The following is a 27,072-nucleotide window of genomic DNA, read 5'->3' on the forward strand; positions in this document are numbered from 1 at the left end:
TAAGGAGCTCAGCAATTTGAGGAGACATCAGGATTGAGCCGGTGTTGCTGCTTCACATTTACGATGCCTCCTAATAGTATGATAATAAATAAACCAGCCGGCTGGAATACATATTTTACAAAAAGAAAATTTTTTATGGGATGTCAAGCAGTGAAACCATAACAATCCAAAGTCAGAGTTTTCTTCTGGCTAAAAAAGATTTATCAGCTCACAATCCCCTCTGCTGTCAGAGCTGCTCTCACGCAGCACTCTGAAGAGTTGCAACTAAACTTTCAGTCACCGAGTCCAAGCAGGCGCTGTCCCTTTCTTTAAACTTTCTCAGTCTGTCTCGCCCTCACACACAGGCTGCCAATGCGCATCCCTCCCTTTGCCTCCTTTTCTCTTTAAATGTGGCTGGTAAAGCAAAAATATTGACTGGGTTTCATTCCATGACCTCCGGAGTTGGCGGATTAAACTAGTTTTGAGTTGAGATGGACAGAAAAGTAAAAGGTGGTGCAGAAAAAGCTTGCGGTGGCAAGAAAAAGCTTTGTTGGCAGACGCAACAAAGAGTTCCAAATTAACTGACCTTTTTGGTCCACGAGTGTCTGATGGGGACGATGGAGAGGGAGCGGTGACGACAGGGAAAGGAGAGCAGGTGCACTGCAGCAGTAACCTCATGTGTCATGTTGTAAATTGAATAAAATTTGTTTTGTTTTGCATTACAGAGTTTTGGTTTCAGATGGGTGATTTGCTAGCAGCTAACAACAATTTGCAGGGGGGGAGATAATTTTGCTATTCTCTCAGATACCTGCTGCGATACTGAACCCCACTGCTCAGCACATTAGGACTTTTTATGCAAATGCACTTTTCACAAGATTCACATGAAGTATTCATGATTTTATGATTGAATTACAAGGAATACATGACATCATACAATATCTGAGAGCGTTTGTGAACAGGGCAAGTGATTGCATTTTTTATGCAGATAAAAAACAGGTGAACCTGAGGAAGAGAGAGATGAGGGGAGGATGGGGAGAGCAGCGTTCCCAGGATACACTGAGGGAATCAGAACAAGTAGGGGTGTAACGATGCATCAGTCTGGATCCATATATCAATTCAATGATCAAATATCATCAATGCAAAGTGAAAACATTGATCTATATCGTCATCTTCAGGATACGCTTTTATTTTGAAAGTCTGTGAGACTGTCAAATGGCGGCAAGCAGATGGCAAGCAGCCAAGAGGAAGACGATGAGGGAAAGATGAATGTTTATTTACTCGGAAACAATTTGGATTTCCGAGGAAAAAAGGGGTCAACAGACGCAGCACATGGCGTATGTAAACAATGCTGTTACAAGATCAAACACGACATAACGTTACCCGCCTGGACGGCCATCTTACTCCGCTGACTTTTCACCACGGCAACATTAGCTGCTCTGTATCAACAATGTTTGGCTGAATAAATGTGCATGCAGACTGAAATTCAACCTTACTGTTCTGTCAGGAGATGCACTGGCTTTGGACCATCAGTGAGTAAGAAAAATAATAACGTTACATGCTATTTGTTAACCTATGAGTAGAGGAAAAAAGGTCTGCTAGCTGCTAGGCTAATTAATGCAATGTAAACATGCTAAAGCTAATAATGGGTGAATAGCAAAAAACAACTGGCGTGTCTATGAATCTTCACAGTTATTACTGAACTGAATTTGATACTGTACTTCTGTTGAATGATGTTGTTGTTGTTAATCTGTGTTTTATGGCTGTTGGAAGAAGTTTGCCTTCAGGGCTTTGAGCCAGATAGACCTGAAGTTTTAGGAAAGAGATCACGGTTTGGGTTAAAATGATTAGATGTCTTTCAGAAAGGACTTTCTGATAGAAAGCCCTGTAGGTTAACTTATCCCACGTGCTGTTTTATTTGCGTTAGTGGAGTCAGCTTAAAGTAAACTTTACTGCATTTTAGTGGTTAGGGTTACTTATTAATATGCTGTTTTTATCTTTTATGGCCAAAACCAAAAAAAAAAAAAGGTGGCAGCTTCTTCTATAAGTGATTGTGTTATATGGGCATTTAATATTGTCTCATATTGGTAGTACGCCCCTAAATCACATCATCTCGAAATCGTATCATGGCAGACTTTGTAGTATCGTTTCCCAAAGAATCAATATATTGTGCTGAGACAGGTGACTTACACCCCTAATAACAAGTGGGTGCTGCTGCCAGACAGAGTTCAAAAGTATTTTTGTGTTCAAGTTCAATCTCAATATGTGTGTCCCTTTGAGTAATTATGGGACAGACACTTCAAGGCTGATCATTTTAAAATGCAGACAGAGAAACTGAGGAGAGAGGAGGAAGGAGGAGGAGGAGGAGAGAGGAGGGTTTGACGCAGGGCGGAGAAAAAAAAGCAAATGAATAAACAAGAAGAGATCAGATATTGATATGTAATGAAGAGAATGCAGAGCACTTTAAACAGTTTCTCCAACTGATTTACAAACACTGAATATCAAAATAGAGCTAATAATATAACGCAATGAAATATAAAACATGACGAACTACCACAGAACTGACTTTGTTGGTCTGGTCTGACTCATACTACCCAGGATTTTCTGTTTTCTGCACACTCAGTTATTGCTAAGATTTATGGTTTCAATCCTCGAAAACTAGCAGACTGTACTTTGAGATAATATGAATCACTGTCTGACTAATAAGCTGGTTGATGTGCTTTTATTCTGACAGATTACTTTGGATAAATACACGGAGGCTGCTGTAAAGTAAACACACAAACTGATTCTCAGTCCAGCCCCGTCCCACAGGCCTGCCGTCTCCGTGGCCACCCACTGGTCTGCTACACTAACACAGGTCATCACCATCCATCACCTCGACTGGCTAAACACCTTTTTATAGTCCGTGGGGGCTGCCACAGGGAGGAGGACTCAACCCTCAAAGGACTGTTGTTTAGAAGATAAACTACATTTACACACACTTTGGTAAACATGTTTAGTTCATTTACGTCTCACATGAACAAACACAAAACATGAACTAACACACATGAAGATTTATTACACAGATACACCGCTGCCGGCACACTGTAACACACTGGGGCTTCCCTACTTTCAAGTCACTTTTTTCCTAATGTAAAACTACTTTTTTAGTTATTAGTCATTACTAAAAATGACTGGTCAAACATCCCCAGAATTATAATAATATTTAAGATACTTTAAATAACAGTGTGTAAGAATCAGGGGGATTTAGTGGCATCTAGTGGTGAGGAATGCAAATTGCAACCAGCTGAAACTTCTCCCAGTTAGAATTCCTTCAGTGTTTATTGTTTAGAAAGATTTTACCAGGAGCCAAATTATCAGCAAAGGTCTCTTCCTCTCTAAAACAAACAGACCAGGTGATTTACACCAGTAAAAACACTGAATGAACCAGTTTCACGTTACACATCAGTGTTTCGCCAAAGCCGTTTGGCACGTTGCAGACAAGCCGCTAGCCCAGCACCTGCTAATGTGTGCTCACCTTTTTTATCTGATAACTTAAGATTCGGACTTCCAGGAGGTTTTTACCAGGAGTCAAACTATCTGCAGAGGTCTCTTTATCCCCAAAGCAAACGGAACCAGGGATTTAAACTGGTAAAAACATCAATGAGGCAGTTTCAGCTTAAAAAGATGTGTGTTTTTCTGACACTGCTCATTGCGGAGGGGCTGCTAACATGAGGTGGCCAACATGAAAAATGCAAATGGCCCTATCAAGAGCAGGTGTTTGGTTTGTCCGTTCTAGGCCACTGCCCATGCCATGGTGACCTCCATGGATGAGGACCCACTCCATGTGTAGATAGCTCATTATAAGGTAACAGAAACACAACAGTTCTTTTTTTCAGGTGATTATACACTAAAGAAAACTTTGCTAAACTTTTTGCCAATATATCTCCCTAAATCTGACACACTGGGCCTTAAAGAGAAACATTTGCATGACTGCATTTACAGAAAAAAAAAAGAAAATGAAATTGAAACTTATTGATAAACTGGAGAATTCCAGTAGCAACATTATTTTTAAATATACAAACAGCCCTAAATACATCTATATCAGCAGCAAGACAAAACAAACAGAGACAAAATAACTGCCACTCTAGCTGGGCATCCTTCTTCATTCAAGCTAAATGGAGTGTGTAAATGTGTGTATATGAAATACAGACACAGAGGTACCATCCTCAAAGCTCAAGAGAAAATGTTTCATCTTTCCTTAAAGATAATTTTAAAATATAGCTCTCTGACTGCCGTCAGAAGTTTGAAAGAGTAAGAGAGACAGATGGAGAGCCTGATGCCCAATTTAATTATCAAAGTGAGTCCGCAGGTCCAAATGTTGAGTGTAAAGTTCTTTCAAACTATTTTGGAAAAAAAAGTACCACACCACATTTAGCACTAGATAGGCGAGTGGTAAGAAGCGTCAGTGGAGAAAGGTGAAAGAGGGCTCAAGGTTGAATGAAGAGGGTTTGACTGAGGAAAAGGAAGAGGGATGAAAAGAGCTTGATGAGGATGCACATTGACGGTACAGTTATGCACACTGAGGAGGTAGAAGAGGAGGAAGAGGGCAGCAGCGTTGTTGCTGCTTGGCTACAGGTCAGCAAGAGGGGTTGCTGCACGTGGCTTTAGGTTGAGTGCATGCAGCTAGAGGGTAATGACTACCCGTGATGGACACTGTATGCAACCTTGTTGTCTGGACGCCAGCACTTTGCCTGTTATTTACTAAAAGCCTGAATGCAGTGGGGCATCAACGCTGCTTTCCTTTGTTCCTGGCGTACTGAATAACCCTCCGAACAATCTGCATGCCTCCATCTCTGCTTCAAAGCAATGCTTATCATTTATAAAACCAATGGGGCTGCTGTACCACTGATCACATTGTATAATTCAATAATATATAGTAACAACTCCACAGAGGACACTGTGAACATTTTTCCACACACATCACTTTCACAGTAAGCTTTATGTTGGCTCAATGGGCTTCATTCTCCAACTGTTCTGCAGAGGAAATGTCTTCTTAAAACCCACTTGTGCAGCTTTCAAAAGGATTGTGACTTCTGATTTCTTATCCGGGAGTTAAATCTTCACTCAGTCAAGAGCACACACACCTTAAAGTGCTGACAGGTTTGTGCAAAATTATTGGTAATTGTATTTTTCTTCCATTCTGCTGTTGTATAATATTAAAGGATTTAAATTACAGTAAGATATTTTTGATCATGTATGTTATTTCATAATTATTTTCATTATCTTACAAAGCATTATAGTTTTTAAAATAAATAAACACACACTAGAACTTCACACATCAATTATGTTAATGGAGAACCATGCCTTCCAATACTTAGCGATTTATTTAAAGGCCCAGAGTATGCTTATTTCTGCACCCTAGGTCGACTCATACGATGACATTTTACTGCTGCTGAAGATGTTGCAGATCATGCCCCGAGGAGGGAACACATCTTCCATATAGATCTACTTGCAGAGAGTGACAAGGGCAACACTGAAGCAGAAAAGCGATGGCAGGGCACTCGGGAGCGCTTCATGAAAAAGGGCTCGCAGCACTTTTTTAAATGACGCACTATGCGGGGGTTTTCTTTCTATGACAACAATATCTTGGCATTAGTATTAGCTCCATAGCTAATGAAAACCTACATTGACTTCACAAATAACAACAAGCTTACAACACGTATCAATCAATCTTTATTTATAAAGCACTTTTCATACATAAATGTAGCACAAAGTGCTTTACAAGGTTAAATAAATGTCCCTTCCACCCACCCCACATACACACATACACACATACACACAGCCACCCAGCCACCCACCCACACCCACACACACCCACTCACATACACAGTCATGATGTAGACATAAAAACATAAAAACGTGGCAGAGCAACCAGGTGAGGATAAAGTATGATGATAAAGGCGCAACAGTCACCAGCAACATCCAGAGTCAGCCGGTCTATCTGCTCCCACAAATGGGTTTCTCTGTCTCTAGCCCTTTTTCGATAGGAATTGTGCACATTTGCAGGAAAGCCCAATCAGTCTTTTTTCAGCATTGGCAGTATAAAAACAAAATCGGGGAGTGCAGCAAAATGCCGCCTACCTACTTTTGTTTATACAGAATGCGCCTTTTTTGGGGCAATGGGGTTGGTGTGAGCAAGTAACAAAACGTGTAGCTCAGGGTGTGACATAAACAGTGATGTGGAAGGGAAGCCGCGGCTCTTGTAAGTTGGCCCGTCCTTCACCGTCCCCGTCATCTGACGGTTAATGGCCTCTTCGTTTCCGAGGGCAAGGAGGGCGCACAATTCCTTGTCTCCCCAGTTGCTCATCTTTACAGTGTCTGTCAGGTTTGCATTTCTCTCTTGCTACTAGCTGCTCGCTAATTCCTGCTGTCAGCTGTTTCCTGTTTATCCACCGCCAGTGGGTCGCACGTGCGGCGTCATCAATAGCTCCTCCCACAAGTCTTCAACAGTCGTTGCAGAAGGCCACCTCGGTCTGTTTAAACTAAAAGGGTTCCGCCAATATGACTACCCTACGAGGCAGAAAATTGGGCACCTTGGATCAACTCGCCAATCCGGCTCTGTGTGTCTAAATGCTTGCAGCTTGCCGGCAAAATGGCCCAACATTCACGGAAAATGTGGCAGTGTAAAAGAGGCTTTTGTTGTGATGGTTAGACAGTAGCATCGCTAAAGGAGTGGTGGTGACGTCACCAGCGCCTTTCTGAGAAGTTAAAAGATTTTTAACTAGAAGTGTTTGGAGTGGCAGTGCAAAAAAGCCAGAGCACTCTGAGGAAGGACGCTGGGTGCCCTATTTCATGCTCTCTCCTCATAGGAAATGGCTGTGAAAAGATGCCAGTGCTGAGAAAAAACGCTATATGGGTATCTGCTTTCAAATTACGAGGACAAGAGATAACAATTTTGTGGTTTAAGAACATGTCACGGATCTTATGCAGACGCCCTTTCTCAAGAACAAATTTAAGTAACAACTCAGCAACATATTGATGAATGAGGCACAATGTATGGCCCTGGTTCCAGTTCCTCAAATGTTGCATTTGCTGATACCCTCTGAACCTTCTATGACAGCAAACTCTTGTGGACTGTTGGTTGGACAAAACAAGAAATTTTAGGACATCACTGTTGGCTCTGGGAAATTACTTTGGGATTTTTATTTTTTTGTGCTGTTTGCTTTTGCAGTATTTTGTAAAACAAACAACTGACCTAATCAAAAGCCTCTCTAAACATATGGCACAGATTTTATTATTTTTATTATTTTCTTTATCTCCTAACTGTTCTGTCTTCAAACCATTTTGCATTCAAAAGTACTTTTTACATCGTGCAGTATGAAATAATGATCCACCTCTCTACTATCTCATTACCCCTTTAGCTCTATCCTACAGGGATGAGACACTGCTTTAGTGACAGGGATGCTAAAACAATCCAAAACGCTTCTATTACAACTCATTTTACCTTTCTGAAGTGAAAGACTTTCTCTGCTGAAGAACTTGCTGTGACTAAAAACTTGCCAAACTGTTCATTTCCAGAAATATCACAGGAAATTTCACCTTCAGTGTGACAGAATTTTGGAGGCAACATGTTCCTATTCCGTGAAATGATTATGTAGGCTTCTGTCTTATGTGTGGAAAATAACTGATAGGATATTCGATCCATCTATGAATTTTTCATTTTCTGCAAGTCCAGGTTGACTGCAGAGGCTCTCAGAAATCCTTCTCTCCAGTCATGTCCTCTTGGCTCCTTGAGGGGGATCCTGAGGCATTTTCAGTCTGGCTGAGATATATAATCCCTATAGCATTTTCTGGGTTTGCCCCTGTGTCTCCTCCAAGACCCACGTGCCTGGAATACCTCCATTTCCATTCGTCCAGGAGGCATCCCGGGGAGATGAGCAATCCCTGCTCGATTCAATGCAAAGAAGCAGCAGTTTTACTCCAAGCTCCTCCTGGAAGACCAAGCTCCAGATCCTGTCCCTACGGATGAACCCCAACACTAAGATGGGAAACCAATTACAGCTGCTTGCAGCCTCAATCTTCGTTGTTTGGGGTAGATTGACTGGGGGGACATTTTGCCCTCGGGGTCAGCTCCCCTTTTCTGTACCAGTTCACCTGTATGGTTCTCATGCTCCACCTTCACTTTACTTGTAAAGAGGAAAATAATCCCAACGGCTTCACATGTGGCTGTGAACCATCACAGTTCACGGTGGTGGTCGCGGTCCACTGGGGTCAATAGAAGTACATCAATGTCACAAAGCAGAGATAACCAAAGAGGGAGCTACTACAACTAGAGGTTCTGTTCATGTCAATTACACAGGATCCATAAAACACACCAGTCCATACAAGTCATTAAACTGATTCAGGTCTGGACCCTTTCATGGAAACAAATAGCTTTAGAGACGCTACAAGGAGTGGTATCGGCCTACTTGCAAATAGGATGACATTCACAGATGGCAGTAGTTTTTCTGTTGTGTCACACTGACTTTGTGCAGACTAAAAAGCATCTTCCCTAAGACAACAGAAAATGCACTGGAACAAACAGACATCTTCCTTGGGACATCTTTGGGACAGAAGTACAAAGTAAACTCACTACTGAAGCAACAGTGGATGCCACCTTTGGTTTCCCTGATAATGCTACACTGTGAACAACAAATCTGTGTTGACATCGGCAGGAGGAGAGCTAGTTAATGTTAGCTGTTGGCAGCTGGTGTCCAGAGCTAACAGCTAACAGAGGTTGTATAGAGTTAAATCATGATGCATTTAAGCTCTATTAAGTAAAACTGAGCACTGAGCAAAGGTAACTTATTGGGTACACAACACATAACAACACACAGCATGGTGCACATATACATATCTGGGGGTCACATAATCATGGCTAAACCTCCCTCGATATCATGATGTGTTCAAATGTGATCCTGTAAAATTTAGTTTATGGGGAGAATTTAAATAAGTACAGTTGTGTGAAGGACACATTTGTTTATATGTGAATATAAAATAGATATGATTCAGTCATGATATGTTGTATATAATAAAAAGACTTTCGAAACAGTTTTTAAAAAAGATGTTTTTCATTTGGGGGCGACTGTGGCTCAGAGGCAGAGCGGGTTGTCTACTATCCACTCGGCTCCTCCAGCCCGCATGTCGAAGTATCCTTGGGCAAGATACTGAACCCTAAAATTTCCAGATAACCGTTCCACTGGTGTGTGAGCGTGTGAATGGTTACTGAGTAGCAGGTGGTGTGTGGAAGAACCGTTGTCCTATTTTGGTCCGGGAGGCAAGCACCGTCTCCTCAGTTAAGACTTTCCTTTTTGATAAAGCTTATAGTTAGGGCTGGCTCAGGCTTGCCTTGGACCAGCCCCTAGTTAGGCTGACTTAGGCCTAGTCTGCCGGGGACCTTCTATGATACACCGAGCCCCTTCTCTCTTTCTCGCTCTCTCCTCAGTTTCTGAAAAGTTGGTTCTTCTTCCTCGTTGCTAACATTCACATCCTATTACTGCATGTCACTAACTCTTCTCCGGAGCCTTTGTGCTCCACTGCCTCGCAGGTTCCCTGGAATCACAGCTATACCTGGATCGTGGGTCGTGGTCGTGCTGCTGCCATGGTCGTGCTGCTGCCGTGGTCCTGCCTGATGCCTCCTACCACTGCTATTATTCTAGTCATACCTCTACTATTATTATACACACGATTAATATTTTTACATACATATACTATCATATATTAATATATACTTACAACATATGGTACCACAATTACTGTTGTTGTTGTTATTATTATTATATCACAACAAATTAATTATTATTTATTGTTATTGTAGCTATTATCATCACTGTCTGCCCTGCTCCTCTCTTCGTCTCTGTCTCTCTTTCTGTATCATTTTGTCATATGGATTATTGTAAATTTATTATGTTGTTCATCTATTGCACGTCTGTCCGTCCTAACAACAAAAACAAAATTCACAACAAAACATCGGTTGACTATCGGTGCATCCCTTCCAACAACACAACTTCCAGGGTCACAGAGGCAAACAATCCACCCACCCAGGTGGATGTTCTCTGAAGGCATTCCCCATTCCTGTTGGCTTAGGTGTACAAGAGCTGAGTCTTACAGAGTTGCTTGACTTTTATGAGAAGAATCAAGTCTTGGCAGTTTTCCTCAGATGTCTGCCTATTCAAAATACTTGGCTTAGAGATTAACTTCTTTAGTGTCACTGAAATAGGTGATGGGCAGGAAGATCTTAAGTAGAGATGGGGATCAAAAAAGCGAGTGAAGAGTAACTGGCGCAGAGCACAAAGGCGGCAGAATGTTAAGGATGAAGATGAGAAAGGTGCGCAATTAAGTGTCCATGCATCACTGAGGACATGGCTTCAGATTTCGGGGCACAGATTATTTAAGACGTGGTATTAAGCCGTGATGAATTCATGCATGCGTACCAGGCCATACACAACACAGAAAAAAAGTTGTGCTCATGTCAGAGTGATCGTGACAGGCTCTAAAGTTGTTGGGTAATTTCCTGACAGGCTGATCCTTCACACAGCCTTGGGCTTTATATGCACCCTCGCACAGTCTACCTTGTTCATTTTCCCATATAGACGACAAGCCAGACAGATTTTCCGAGGTGAAGTTAAACTTTTAATCAGCTTTTCCCTCTGCACAATGCTGTGACAGTGATAATTTATAATGAGCCATAATGCACACCCCTTACATCCAAGCACATCTGAAATTAAGCAATGAGCCACAAGAGGCTGTGGTTTAAAGCAGTTAAGGGGTCTTGTTAGGCACATCATGGAGCCTATAGGAGTGGTAAATAAATAAATAAATGGATAAGAGAATGCAAGAGTGTGTGTTTTGTTTTGTGAAAGAATTGTAAACTCCCAAATGCTCCTGCCATGAGGAGCTTTTGTTTTAGTTCACCTTGAAGATGACTTGTTAGACTTGTTTGAATAAAGTCCCCAGGCAGAAACTTTTCTGCAGGAAATCTGAAAAAGCAAAAGGCGGGATCAATCAAAAGCACCCCCTACTATTTCTTTTCTAACTCCGTATAATTGAAAGGTGGAGGTGAGATAAAAATAAACAACAGCTTGTGCTGCGCATCCCGAGTCAGATTATACAAAGTGACTTGCCCTGAAAGTTTGTTGGGTGAATGTAAATGCAGTTCATGGTGATCAGGTTAATCGTTGGGCAGGACAACACAGATCAACAACACACTGTTGATTGATGTTAGAACACAAAGTCAGAACAACAGTTTAATAAAATTCTTGGCTCTGAAAAATGTAACAAAAGCAAAATCTCAAGTGTTCAAAGAGATTACATATCCAAACAAATATACAAGCAGACGTCTGCCATAACCACACTCATTTGTCACTCCACCTTTTTTTTTGGCATCCAACAAAAATACAGCAGATCTTTTGGGCAAAGTTGTGAAGTGTTGGCTGTATTTCAAGTTAAAATGCCCAAAGTTCATCGGTTACAGCTGTTTTTTCTTGTCTTCTATGATAGCACAGTGGACATCTTTGGGTTTTAAAGGTCAAGTGTGTAGAATTTTGGGGGTGTATAATATTTATAACTACATTTTTATTTCTTACTTTAACCTTTATTCAACCAGGAAGTCCCATTGAGATTGACAATCTCGTTTACAAGAGAGACCTGGCCGAGGTAGCAGCCAATCAAAACACATTTAAAATGCAACAAATACAACATATAATACAAAAATCCACTATAAAACAACAACTATTCAAACATGGTGGCCTCTCAAGAAAAACAAGCACATGTCTCTGTCACCACATTCTTTATGACGGCCTGAAATTCATTAATGGATATGAGTTTATTAGTTAATAATCACCTGAAACTAAAATGTATGAGTACTTCAAGTTGTTTCTATCATTGCTAGATGCCACCAAGTCCTACACACTGGACCTTTAAACTGTTTGATATGACAAAACAAAGCGATTGGAAGATGTCACCCTGTGCCCTGGGAAATTGTTTTTTCCCATCAGTTTCTGACATTTTATGTATCCTCTTATTAAATGCTTAATTAAGAAAGTAATCAGCAGATTAATCACTAATGAAAATAATCATTAGATGTAGATCTAATAATATCATGTGACCTAAATAACATACTCAGAGTCAAGTGAAAACAACTAAAGCATTTCCATGAAAACAAACTTCATCTGCTTAGTGAAAACAATCGCTGCATCTGAAATCACATATTATGCACTACATACCCAATACGAGTACTATCATTCAACATACATGTGTGTAAATAAACGGGAGTATGTATTGTTTCAGACAAACTGAGCTGTAATTACCATGTCACTTCCTGAGAGCCTCCTTGCTGGATGGAGATGCATAACCATGGTAACTGGTACCAACCTCAGCTCTAGTGGTAATTCAAAAATAAGTCTGAAAATGTATTAGGCCTAGCAAAGTGAAATCTTACACTTATATCTAAATTGAAGTGATATAGCCATTACACAGTGGTCTTGGTTCCTGTCTGTTATGAGCACTGTCGTCTACCATACTGTGTTGTGGGATATTTCTGCCAGTGTAGTGTCCAGTGTTCACATACTGAGTATTTCTCTGGAAATAGTATGAAATTCACGCAGTCTGTTAGAACTGAAGTAGCCTCTTGGATGAGAGGTGAAACGTCTTCAAGATTCTCAAGCAAGTCCAGTTGCCTACGATATAGCTCTTAAGATTACCACGACCTGGATGACTGAGAATCTTCACCAACATCTTCAAGCACTTTTGGTTTCATTCTAAGGTTTGGACCTATTTCCATAGCACTGAAATCTTACGAAACAACAGCTACATAGGACCTTGTTGAGAATGTGTTTTTTGGGCAATGTATTGGCGAGAATCTGGCCGTACAATTAAGTATCATGATACAGGAGTAACAATTCAATATACCATGATACTGTATACTGCGATACTGTAAGCAAGGGAATATATTACAGTTTTTTTAATATCAAATTTTCAGAGCTAGCGGTGCGCCCTTTTTGACATTATGGGCTCTAGTTTCGCAGACCGGGCGAGGCGGGGGCGCAGCGCACCTGCGCTTCGCCAACTGGGTGTGGCCAGGCGGATTTTGCAAGTTTGGCACACCGTGCGCCTGGCGCAGCTACTCCTCTTTCCCACCTCCGTCCCTCCTACCTGCACAAGTCGGAAAGAGGGAGGAGAGAAGGCGTGGAGTGGGTTTTACACACATTACACCAATCAAATGAGCCCCTCTCCTTGCCCTTAAATGCGCCGCGCGAAGGCGTAATGAGAGTTTACTCAATTCGTCATGGCAGAAGAGAGCAGCAGCATCAGACGGCCAAACTTCTCCCAGGAGGAAACTGATGTTTTGGTCCAGGAGGTCCAAGCTCGCAGTGTCGGAATATATGGAACTGTGAGCAGACCTCCACGGGCTGATGATGCAAAGGTAGCCTGGGAGGAGGTCACCACAATTGTAAATCAATGTTGCGTTTCTCTCGTGCGTGCGCGCGCTCTCTTTCTCTCTCACAGTCTCACTCTGTTTCTTTTCTTTTGACTTTTCTAAGATGACAGATGCTGAATATATACTCCCTATCTGATGCTGTGGCTGTTTGTGGTTGGCTGAGGGGGATGTGAACTCATTAGTTTGCAGCTGTGTTAATCAAATCAGGTTGGGTTTCCATTACGTGTGCCAAATGTGCCAAACGGTGCCAATCCCCTTTGATCTGACATCAGATGTGACGGGACAGTCGATATAGAGATACATTTATGTGCTGATTGCAGATAGTTGCATTGAATAGTGTTTTTTGGGTATTTATTGCATCGTTAATATGCCTGACATTCTGGAAACCTGCCTGTGAGGTTTTGGTGACATGTGCGCACTGTCCGCCGGTCAACCAAACTTCGGCTTACACTGGCTGCGCTCCCCCTGCGCTGACAGTAGACCTGGTTTCAGCTGGCGAGTTTTTAGCGCACCTTCAGCGAAGCCTTTTGGCACGAAACTGTCACTGCGTCAAGCTGGATCTGTCGACACCTCCCCCTGCTGTGCTGCCACACCCATCTCAGCGCACCTCAGTCTGCCAAACTACCAAACTGAGTGCGCCTCAGGTTGCGCTGCTCGAAACTAGAGCTCTATGACTCTATGCCTGTTTCATTGGCCTGTGTTCTTTGTGTTTATGCTAGCGATATATAGACTTTTCCATTCCATTGGAATGGAAAAGTCAAATGGCTGACGACAGATTAGGCTAAGACTATTTAGTGAGAGTGTGATGATTTTGGTTCCTGTGGTATGTTTTTGTGTTTGTTCTCTCTCTCCCTCCCCCTTTCTTCTGTTCTGCAGTGCATGTGTGTGTCAGGGGGCGTGGCTGGCTTCTCCTGCAGCAGCAGGTGAGGCACACCTGTCTTCAATCACCTCATCTTCCTGTCTACAAAAGCCTGGTCTTCACTTCACTACGCTGCCAGATAATTCTGTCATGTTCGGTAGAGCTCTGTGTTCTTACATTTTGTATCTTGTGCTCAACTTGCTGCATAGCCGTATTTTGCTGCCTATTCTTCTAGTGTTGCTAGAGGTTTTTGTACTTACCTGTGGTTTTTTCCCTGTTGTACTCAGGTCGTCCTTTGTGCCTCACCGTGTGCCTGAGTTTTTTCAATCCATCCTTCGGTGAATATTCTACGAGCCAGCCAGCTCCCTGCCTCCACCGCCTGCTCTTGTTTTTTCTTATTGTTAATAAACCTTTTTTGTGACTGACCTGCATCAGTATCTGCTTTGGGGTCCAAACAAAACCTGTACCTAACAGAGAGGGGGTTAAACACAACACAACATGAACCACGACCTCCCTCTCTGCATGTAAACTATTAGCTATAAACCAATGCAGTGTTTTTTAGAATATTTTTTTAGTCAAGAAGTTGTCCTCGAAAAATTAGTTGCCTTTTATTGCAATGTGACTTTTTTGCATGACAATGGTAAAGGTGGGATCAGAGGGTGCAGGGTTAGCATGACATCATGACTTACTGGGGTTGGGGGGAAACAGGGTGCAGCTCTTGCAGTGGATTATCTCCTTGATAACTGGCACATCCTGTGAGAGGGGTGCGGGCACCATACCCAGGCCGGGCATCATGGGGTTCAGGGGGGTAATTCCAGCCATCATACCGAGGCTTGGGTCAAAATCTGAAAGCAGGAGAGAAATGCGAGTAAGATCATGCAGCTGTTCTTTTCTGGTAAAGAAGAGAGCACCCACACACTAACAGTCAAACACAGACTTTGGTCGAGTATCACTCCAGCCCGCACTAAATCTTTTAAGTTCCATTCCACGTCGTGTATTTATTTCTTGCAAGATTCTTCTGTCAACAGCGGTGACACACAAGCAGCCTACACATAATGGAATACACAGCCATTCATGAATAAATCATCTCGTAAACAACATGCATACTTCAAGAAGTTTTTACTGAGTCACTCTGTCACTCCCGCTGCTTGCTGAGTGATGACCTTATAGATAATGTACACAGTTGAGTATAAAGCCTGCGTCACAGAGAAGCTTATATTTACAATATTGATTTACGCTGCACCCGGGAAAACATGCGCACACATACACACACACACACACGCATTGGCATCCACAGCCACCACATGTGCTTTAATGTGCACACACATCCTGTATGGAGCTTTTTGAAATGGAAATGATGCTGCCCTCCAGTTTGTGTCTCAACATCACCTGCAGAGGATTTGTAGTTGACAATTATGCCGCAGGGTGTGTAATGTTTACGCACCTGAGTGTGTGCATGCAGCAGGCACGGCTCGCTAAAACAAATCCTTCACTGGAGATTATACACACACTGTAATATACTACATGTAGCAGAATTAATCTGAACCACTGGGGGGGGGGGACTATTTTACAGAAGGTGCTATTTGCTGACTGTAAGACACAGTTGAGTCATGAAATGCTCAAATAAACAAGTAACACCATGACAAGCAGAATCTGAAACACAACAGCTCAGCCATAAATTCTACCCGAAGAGAGACAGGAATGCTCAGTTTTGACTGACACTGTCAGAGATGTTTCAATTTAACTATGCTTCTTACTGGGGTTGTGTTGGGCAAAATATGCCTCTCAATATAAGTACAACCCAACTACTAACTATGACCACAGTAATAAACATATAGATCAATTAACACATGTCAGAAAATTTAAATCAGAACCATTACAAGCCTAAAACACTTCAAACATTTCTGGGTCCCATTAGGGACTGTTCATTATTTATGAGCAGGTGTTGGGGTGCAAAACAAGGGAGGTTTAGGGGAGGGGCATACAACTTTTAAATGGTTGTATTTTATATTTAATTACATTATTTTGTTTTCGAAATATGTGTTTTACCGCTGTATGGTGACAAAAAGGGTTTAACAATACACATATTTAAGTATTGAAGCATTCGGTACATATTACAAACTGAATGAGACACGCTGGGAGGTACGCTATGGTAAGCTAGCTCGTTGCAATATAGTTAATAATGCTATAACCAGACCAGAAATAGAAGATCTTCCAATAACCTATAGGTCTGGCAATTGGAGCCACTTTGGTTTTGCTGTGATTTATGAGATCGATGGGGAGAGAAAGGCGGATAAAAAAACGACGGTATGTCACATTGGCTACATGTGAATATTGGGAATACTTGAAACATGTCAGCTCATTTAAGCTGACATCACCCCAGCGTGTCAATCAGTGGAACTAGACGACAACAGGGAGCATCACAAGCTACAAGCTAATGTTATCCCTGCAGCATTGCGACAGCCATTCAACAGATACAAACAAAGCAAAAGAAATAACTGCAGTAACTGGTAACGATACATTTATTGCCACAGATATGAGACCATACTATGTAATGGAAAACGCAGGCTTTACAAACATGCTTAGTGTAATTGAGACCCGTTCCAATTTTCCTTCAGGAGCCCATTTCAGCCAGACTGTAATTACTCCTTTGTACAAATAAACAAAAGCCCAAATTATGATGTTAGTTTAAAAACATGTACAATTGCCTCTGTTGTTTGTAACTGCTTAAAACAATATTAGATTTTATACTGTTTTTGTTTTTGTTGCTGCAAAGAAGACACCACAGAAAATGGGTTACTCAGGTGTGGCTCCATCATTGTTCAAAGTCAAAAAACATCATACTTTATGATGTTAGTTTTAAAATTAAACATTTTAAAAGTCAATGAAATTTCTCTGGCATTTCTTTTTTGCTCTATTGAAAACTTACCAAACCACGACACCACTGTGTCACATTAAATCGAACTGTTAATTTTGTGATCTGTTACACCCCTCATGATGGGACGCACTACACTTGGTATCTCCATCCTTCACCCTCCATAACCTTATTGGACATTACGCCCCACCTTAACTGCCTACTGGATGCATGATGGTAGTAAATCCCTGTATGGTGATCCCTGACCTCTGTCTGATTTGAAGTATCATGGCTTTTTCAACTCAAGTGCTGTGTCTCAAATCGCGTACTTCTGTACTTACACTTAATATTTTGAGTGCATAAGTGCGTTCACACTGAGAAGTATGGAAAAATGCAGTGCACTATGAGTACCTGGATGGTGCACTCAAAACGGTCAAGAAGTTGAGTGTGGAACTATGGACACTTCTTGCCCTCAATGGTCGCCATCTTGGCTACGTAGCGGAAGGGGAAGGACCACTTTTCAAACTGGAAATGGCGGCCGAGGACTGTGTGACCGTGAACGTCACTGCATTGTATTCACATGTTTTTTGCACCAAGCACCACTATACTGTTGTCAGGTATAAGCCAGCAGTATATTTATTGGGTTAATTTAGCAGTCTGTAATGATTTGGTATCGCGAACGATAACGCAAATGCTAATGCTAGTTTGCTAACTAGCTAACAGCTGCACATGTTGACGTTGTGGGCAAATGGTGGCGGTAATGCTCCACTGGCAGGTTACAATTAGGCATTAAAAGAAGAAGAAGAGGTCGAAATTTGTGGTCGTCATTTCCGGTGAGTGCACAACTGCTGTGTTTGGTTTGAGACAACACTACTGTGCCGAAATTCGCGCACTACACCAATGAGTACATAGTGCACATAGTATACTACATAGAAGTGTACTAATGGAAGTATGTGATTTGAGACACACCACAGGACTTTGTTTGCAAGTAACTTTCGATCATCAGAGGGTACATTTGTAAAATGTAACAATGGCCAGTGTGCCAAGTTACTGCTGTTATTGTTGGTTGTAGCTCCACATTCCCTTAATCAGAACTGATCTAGGAAAAATGTCATTCTCTCACAGTGCACCTTATACATGGAATAATTTGCAACAGACCTTAAACTGGGACTCTCTGCCACCATTATGGCTTTTGAAGTGCTTTATTTCAGATCTCATTTTGACTGATGTAAATGCTTTTCACTATACATCTACTCTATAGCATGTTAATTCTTCTGAATTTTAACTTTCAGCTGTAAAACATCTTTAATATTGTTTGTTGCCTTGTATGATTTAATTTCTATTTGAACATGTTTGCATATTGGTTATCTGTTTATTCTACCGTATTTTAGGTTGCTTACTGATTGTTTTTTATGTAGTTGTTCACGTTCTGCATCAGTGAAAATGAGGGTCCCCTTCAATTGATTCCCTGAGTCTTAAATAATGGTTAAATTCTGGCCGCTGCTGTAATGTTGTGTATGTTATGCTTTATTTAGGAAAACAGTCATTGCACATGTAGCTGATGCTGGCTGTGATGTGTGTGTAATGTGTAGGCTTATTAAGTGTTGGTTTTATGTGGTAGGACAGGTGGCTGTCATGCACCCATACTCTGCAGAAGTGCACACGCAGCTTGTGTGATGATGTGATTTGTCAGGAGGATTTGCATTAGAAATCAGCTGTTTGTTTTGATGATAACTTTCACCTTCTCTGTGCCGTTTGCTACATGCATTGGCTCCGTTACCCTACTATCTACCTTTGGTGTGAATATAGAAAAAACAGTTATTTATAGTGAAAGGAGGGCCATGGTTTTTCCCCTTAGTCACTCAGGGAGACTCAAGGAAAAATATTTATTAATTCATAGAGGGTGAAGATAAAAAAAGTTACACTCCAGCCACCCTCCATCCTCTGATAAGTAACGAACTGTCCCTTACAATTCTGACTTCTATAATCTTCAAGAGCAATAAATCCAGTAAAGGAGAAATCATATTTACTGTTCTACAGTATACACCATTAACTGGAAATAGATACTACATTTCCTTCTAAGTGATTTCCTCTAAATCTACTGTGGCAAAGAAAATGGATGGATTAAATGACACTCAGTGAAGGAGAATAAAGAAATATGCACATTACAGAGGACTCAGAATAGGTCCCTGGAGCCAGGAGGGTGTAATAAAGACGTTAGACTGATAAAACTGGCTGAAGGACAAAAATGAGGAAAGAGAAACGAAGGCCAGATAGAGAAAGGAAAACACAGTAAAATGACATTAAAAGGGAAATATATGGAATATATGTCTGCTGATGACCTCACCATCAGCCTCTCACCAGATGTCCGAGTGAGAGGGAACAGATGATAAGAGGGACCCTGGTTGCCTGGTGGCAATTAATGGCTTCTTCTGCATGTTAGGGTGAAGGAGAAGAAGACGTGTAGTGGGAGGGAAGATAACCAAGGATGGATGGAAGATGAGAGGCTGGTGCAACAACCAACGTGAATGCCAAACACTTTACAAAAAAAGGGACTGAGAAAACAAAACCCAGCGCACACCAAGACTGAATTCAGCGTTGTGGGAGGTTGTAGAAGAAGAAAACACGCTAAAAATATCTTGGAAATTATATTTCTCGAAATCATATTGCATTTTTCTGCCGAGCCAATGCTCAACTGTTCCAGCGGTAAAATTAGGAGACATGCTTATGAGTTCACATGTCGTCTCTTGATGCAGACGCAAACTAGATTTCGGCTCGCATGGAGGAAACGATCTGGTTACATCAGGGCATGGCTGGTGCAATTTCACTGCAGTGCTGCTCATGTTCCCTCTGGAGCGTGTGTTGGTGTGTGTGCGCCTATGTATTTATCCTCATCCATTAAGAGCCTGAGACCTGAAGCATGTAGCAGGGCGTTGTGTAATAAAGGAGATTATTTACTTCTTCCTAAGGATTTCCAGCTTCAGCAGACTTCTCTCATCTCCACTTTTAACAACGTAGCTCGAGGACATGTTTCATCACTAACATACCATTATTTCCTCCCTCCTGCAGTGCTGCTCATTACAATGTGTGCTGTAAGTAGACACAGATGAACATGCAGACGGGTGCACTTCATCCACTGTACGTGTTTATGCAGTTTTCTAAGGGATTTGTTATTATGGTTCAGATATACATTTATTTTATGTTGTTTACATTTAAAAAAGCATCACATGGGTGGATCTGACTGTTTTGCCTGCGAGTGTGAACGGCCATCCTGTAGATTTTTTTAGAGTTTAGGGGCCTGACAGGAAAAAAAAAAAACACTTTCCCATCATTTTCTGCCCATCACAGCTGCAGCTTTAAGAGGATAAACTCTCCAACTTACGGATGTCCTGAAGTACAAAACTCCAGAAAAACAGTTTTCCACAAGTGACACCACCCGATTGTAGCAGCACCATCAACAGCCAGTAGCCCTGATAAAGTCAAACAGATACGATGCATCCTGTCTTTATCACTTGTATATGTGCAAAAGACTTAAAAGGACCTGCTTGTAATGCGGAATTTATACTTCTGCATTGAATCGATGTAGGCTCTGCATTGACATGGAGCCTATGCTGTAGCCTGACATGCACCTCCCCAGAAATGTCACTACATGTCATTGCGACGCAGACCTATTTTTGTCAGCTGAAACCATTTCCCTCCCTCTTTTATTTACTTTTATTTCACAGATAAGAAACAATAAATTGTGAAGACAAGAAAGCCTCCACAAAAATAGCATTTTTAGTCTTGTGTGTGATTTATCCTTCAGGGAAAATGTGTCCAGATAAAGACAAGTGTTTGTCTGTGAATGCTGCAAGTTATAGTGAAGCTGATTTGTGTACTTGTGTTTGAAATCATCTCTATTAAGCCACGTTTCATGTGTGTTTTGGGTGTGTTTTGAATCAACAAAACTTTACAGCACTTTTTAGAAAACCTACGCTGCTAACTAGTGTTTTGGAGGTGTAACTGCAGAGTGACACAGACACACCACCACACAAGTATAAATGCTCACAACGTCTGCCGCACAACTATAAATCTCACTAAATCCCCTTACAAATTAAAATCTAACAGGCTGCAGATTCTCCCCAAGAGGGAGCACTGCAGACCATCTCCACAAATGCCAACCAGCGCTGAAAGCAATGACAGCTACACTTTGGACCTGATGTTGCCAAGTAGAGGCAAAGAATTAACAACTGGTGCAATTTCATCAAGCAAGCGAGCCTAATTGTTCATTCTTTGTAGAAATAGTCAGCTGTCTATTTTGTGGAATGCACTGGGCGAAGAAATCAAATGTCATCAATGTAAAGCACACTGAGGGTGATACTGTTGTCAGTATTCTAAATTCGTATTTGTTTCATGCACGGGGTAATATTGGTTATTAAGAAGTGCAGTGATGTAAATGTGAGGTTGATCAATGGTGAGGAGAGTGTATTTATGTAATAGTTTGATTAGTGATGGATGAGTATAGTTTGGGATTGTGGGCAGGGCTAGACAAGCCTGTTAGTTCTTCCTACTCCTTCTCAGACATGAAATGCTAATTTATTTTCTCAGTGTAAGTCTGTTCATTAGTTATTGTTTGTCTCGGTTTTGTAAGGTATTTTTCTATAATATATTCTATTTTATTTTTTTAAATGCTCAAAATAAATAAACCAAATTAAATCAAGTCTGGAGCTACCTGGTCCACCAAAACACAACAGATGCAGAGATGATTTCAGCGACGCCGAAGTTCACAGTTCATTTTCTTTTCTGGCTTTCTTTTGGCTTCTGCATCCAAAATGCCAAAGAGAAAATGGTTAAAATGAACCAGAAATGAGTTACAAAAAGTTGGTGAAGCAGCGGCTTGTTTTTGTACACCAAAAACAAACTCCCATCACAAATAAGACAAACAACGTCTGTTGAAAGTGTTAACAAACAGCTTATTTTATAATCTTGCTTTAAGTTAATTCCAGCTTATTCTACCATCATGGCTACTGTTTGATATTTTTTTTCTTTTTCTTAAACCTGTCTCAATGGTTTAGGATTTTTACCACTATCAACTTGTTTTAATTAGGAGTACTATCCTTCTTAAAAAAATCTCCTTGGGATTTTATTATTTTATTGTTGTTTATTTTGCTGTTTGCTGTCAAGTATATTATTATCGTAATTACTATATTCACTGTAAAGGCAATGTTCTAGATTTTAAGCTGAGCTGGGTCATTTGTTGTCACATACTATTTTTATAATAGTATAAACCACAATCACAGTGAAAATGTCATAGCAAAGAAAAAAATAAAGAAATAAAAAATCTTAACATTAAAGCCAGGCCCTTGTCACACAGCAGCATTACAGGACATCAATAAGATTTTGAAATCAATCCTGAGTTACATTATTAGCAGATCATATGAAGGTGGATGTGAATGAGGTTAATAAGCATTTGCTGCTACAGAGCACCGAGTTCCACTTTCATAACAAATATAAAAGGAGTCAGGCAGCTCCATTCACCATCCACTAATCTGTAATGCTACAGGGACGAGTGGGTGAGTGGGTCATCGGGGCACCTACATCACAGTGGTTTTATCTAATACTAGCACAAAAGGCTTCAAAGAGCGTTAGAGCCACACAGAACCACTGTCCTCCACAACTGTTTCACACCAGCTGCAAACTGACGTCGTACCTTCACACAGCTCCCAACATGACTAACATTCTGTATTTACTCGAACAGCTACTGGGCGGAAAATCTCTCCATTACATCTACTGTATATGAATCAGTAACTATTGCAATATCTGACTCGTCAGTTTGATGTGAGACAAATTTAAGAGAAATCTAGCAGTAAGGTGAAACTGAGTCTAACCAAAGTTCAGAAAGTGAACAGTAAGACTAATGAGCTTTATTATCGAAGTCTTATGTGATCATGAACTGAGCATCTTTGGATTTTGTATTGACAAAACAAGACAAACAATTCATCATTAATAAATAATGTATACAGTTGTAATTTGCAGCCCTACTTCTCAGATTAAGACTTAACATACCTCACAAAATGTGTTGAACTTACAAAGTATGATAAATTCTTAAAGATTATACTGTTCAACAGTGTATAAATTAGTGAGTATTAGTCCCACCTGCACCTGCTACAACATTCAACATTTCCAAAGGTGCCATTCTGCAAAATAAGCACTTCTACTTTGGATACTTCAATAGCATTTAGCTGACAATAACACTTTGAAGGCAGGACTTTAAGGCCCTGTGCCCGTGCCCTTTGCGCCTTCAGATCCATTGTTGTCAATGTAGATGTGCAGTACGCGTGCTTAAAAGTGAGAACAATGCCATCTTGACATGCAAGCGTTCCCAAATGTAATCCAGGATGCAACTGCTGCAACAAAGTTCAACTTTTGGAGCGTAGCAAAGCATACCACACTTACCATACTCATATGACAAGGGACAACCAATCACAGTAAAAAGGTGTCTTCCCTTTCCGCCGTGAATATCGGGTCTAAGATAAATATGGAGAGGAAAAAGGTCAGCCCCGAACCTGGGACTTCGGGTAAGTCAGTTATGATTTGATACTGTTTGTGGTTGCTTTGTCAGGCACAACTTGCCTCTGCGCCCTTGAAAGTTGGCACACAGTAGGCACGAGAGTAGTAACCAGCGCCTGACCTCGCATTTTCCAGGTGGTTAAAGACGTGGCATGTGTCTGGGCCTTACTTGCTGAGAGTATATTTTTGGTGTGGAATTGTTCCTTTCACTTAAGTTAATGATCTTCCACTGTTGGCTAGGGTGGCTGAGAAACAGTGGAAGGTTAGAACAAAATATACACTGTATGTCTGAAGCTATGGATTCAGACACAAATAATAGTGCGCTAAAAAACAATCAACCAATCACAACAAGTAGGTATCTTCCCTTTCTGCCGTGAATATCAGGTCTAAGATAAATATGGAGAGGAAAAAGGTCTGGAAAAAGGTCAGCTCCGAACCTGGGACTTCGGGGAAGTCAGTCAAGATATGATACTGTTTGTGGTCGCTTTGTCGGGCAAAACCTGCCTCTTTGCCCTTGAATGTGAGCACACAGTTGGCACGGGAGTAGCACCCTGTGCCCAACCTCGCATTTTCCAGGTGGTTAAAGACGTGGCATGTGTCCGGGCCTGACTTGCTATGAGTAGATTTTTGGTTTAGAATCGTTCCTTTGACTTAAGTTAATGATCTTCCACTGCTGGCTAGGGTGGCTGAGAAACATTAGAAAGTTAGAACGAAATATACACTGCATATCCAAAGCTATGGATTCAGGTTCAAACAGTAGTGTCCCAAAAATGTAGAGATATCTCCCCTTTCTTTCATAACTATTAGTTCTAAGATAAATACAGAGAAGTTGATCATTTCAGGGTAGGGTTACCCCGAGCTTTATGTCTGTCCCACAGACATTTTAGGCCTTTTACACACTTAAAAAACAACGTCTGGAAGAAGATCAGCTCTGAACTTGGGACTTTGGGTAAGTCAGCTATGATATGATACCATTTATGGTCGCTTTGTCAGACACAACCTGCCTCTGTGCCCTTGAAAGTTGGCAAACAATAGGCACAAGAGTGGCACCCTGCGCCCATTTTCCAGGCGGTTAAAGACATGGCATGTGTCTGGGCCTTACTTGCTAAGAGTATATTTTTGGTGTGGAGTTATTCCTTAATGATCTTCCACCACTGGCTAGTGTGGCTAAGAAACAGTAGAAGGTTAGAAATAAATATACACTGCACGTCTGGACCTATGGATTCAGGCACAGAGAGTAGAGCGCCAAAAACCAATCATCCAATCACAGAGGGTAGATATCTTTCCTTTGTCTGTAAATGTCAGTCCTAAGATAAATACAGAGAAGTTGTTCAGGCATGAGCGCAGCACCCAGCGCCCAACCTCACATTTTCAAAGACGGTTAAAGACATGGCATATGTCCAGGCCTTACTTGCTAAGAGTATATTTTAGGCATTTCAGGACCATTTTAGGCCTTTTACACATTTAAATAACAGCGCCTATAAGGAGATCAGCTCCGAGCTTGGGACTTAAGATAAGTCAGCTACGATATGGTACTGTTTATGATCGCTCTGTCGGGCACAACCTGTCCCTGCGCCCTTGAAAGTTGGCACACAGTAGGCACAAAAGCAGCACCCAGCGCACAACCTTACATTTTCCAGGTGGTTAAAGATGTGGCATGTGTCCTGGCCTTACTTGCTAAGAGAATATTTTTGGTGTGGAATTATTCCTTAATGATCTTCCACCACTGGCTAGTGTGGCTAAGAAACAGTGGAGGGTCAGAAATAAATACACATTGTACGTCTGAAGCTATGGATTCAAGCTCAAAAAAATAGCGCACCAAAAATATATTCAGAATGATTTCAATTTAGTTTTAATAAATGACGAGGCATTCTGCCTTGAATACCTAAGGACTGTGGGAGTAGGTATTATCAACTAACAATGGGATGATGCTTAACTGTGATTTAAAACAGTGAAGGGTAGCACACAATAAATAATGAGAACATGACTGAACAGAGAATAGTTCTATGAGACAATTACTTATGTTTATTCAACCAGCAAACTAGATGGATGGTAATTTAGAGACCAGCCTGGGATGGATTAGATAACAGGAGCCAGCTGATGAAGGGGAGCTTTGACAATTGTGCAAATGGGCATGGATGAATCCAGCCGCAAAGCACCTGAGAGGAGAGCTGTAATTATTACTCGATCGACAGGAAATTAATCAGCAACACTTTTCAGAATCAGTTAAACATTTAAGTCATAATTTAGGCAAATTCAGTGATTCCAGCTTCTCAGTTATGAATATTTGGTGGTTTTCTTTGTCTTTTGTGACAGTAAAGTGAATATTTTTAGGTTCGGGACTGTTTGATTGAATAAAACAAGCAATTCAAACATGTATCCTTGAGCTCTGGAAAGCTGTGATGGGCATTTTTTGGTATTTTCTGGCATTTCACGCACTAAAAATTGATAAATAATCAGCAAACTTATTGAAAATGAAAATAATCATTAGTTGCATCCCAAAAAGAAACAACAACAACAAACGAAAAACTCTACTTTTGACATTTTACATTTTATATTATGCATTTAATTTGAATATTAAAGTGCTTTCTTTGAAATCAACAGTATGTTCAGGTAATAAATGATGCATATTAAACAGTGCAGCTGAGATAAAGCATGCACTACAAGCCGATCTGTTGTGCACTCAATGAGAGCGAGTGGAAGCGTAGATCTCTTTGACACAGGAGAAACTTCACAGAGAGATTTAGAGAGCACAAGTGTCCTCTCGAAGAAGAACAACAAAAGAAACCTGGGGCTGGGTCCACCCACACATGGCCACACATCTGTCTGATCCTTTTTACCGCGCTTGTCTAATAGCTTCAGTCTCTTTTCTCACTCATGTTCGAAAACTGAAAACTCACACACATCTCCCTGCTAACACCTCTTCCTTGTACAGGAACACGCATGAGTGCACATGCACAAATACACGCAGAGGGCTCTTCTCATTTCTCTCTATTTTGTGCCTCCTTGTCTCCCCTCTTCTCCGTCCTTCCGTCTGTGACCTGGAAATCGATCTCAGCGCGCCATCTTGAAGGATGTCTCAATTCCTTCAATGCATCTCGAGGAGTGAGGGGAAAGGAGGCTCGCTGACGGAGCTGTGAGAGAGGAAATCAGAGGTCTCTTTAACCGAAGAGAACAGTGACGAAAAAATCTGAAGGCTGTCCGTCATTTTGACAGATTAGAACACTGGGAACGATCTACTGTAACTTTATGTCACACCCCTGTCCAGTTGACGGCTTGTGCATATTACTAAGCTATTGTCTAGTTGTGTCATTGATCTCATGTGCATGACATGAGAGGACTATATTACTACATGTCATTGCAAAATGTCACGCA

At 41.2% G+C, this 27,072-nt stretch overlaps 1 protein-coding gene across 6 annotated transcripts in view; it reads right to left on the reverse strand.

The window, feature by feature from the left end:
• Nucleotides 1-27,072, reverse strand: part of enox2 (ecto-NOX disulfide-thiol exchanger 2) — a 282,746-nt gene that overhangs the window by 55,694 nt on the left and 199,980 nt on the right. For all 6 annotated transcript variants that reach the window (XM_078169459.1, XM_033633105.2, XM_078169457.1 and 3 more), the window contains one exon: nt 14,984-15,139. In XM_078169459.1, coding sequence (XP_078025585.1) covers nt 14,984-15,139 — 156 coding nt within the window. The remainder of the gene's footprint in view (nt 1-14,983; nt 15,140-27,072) is intronic.

Source organism: Epinephelus lanceolatus, chromosome 7 (assembly GCF_041903045.1).
Source record: "Epinephelus lanceolatus isolate andai-2023 chromosome 7, ASM4190304v1, whole genome shotgun sequence".
Classification (NCBI taxonomy): domain Eukaryota; kingdom Metazoa; phylum Chordata; class Actinopteri; order Perciformes; family Serranidae; genus Epinephelus; species Epinephelus lanceolatus.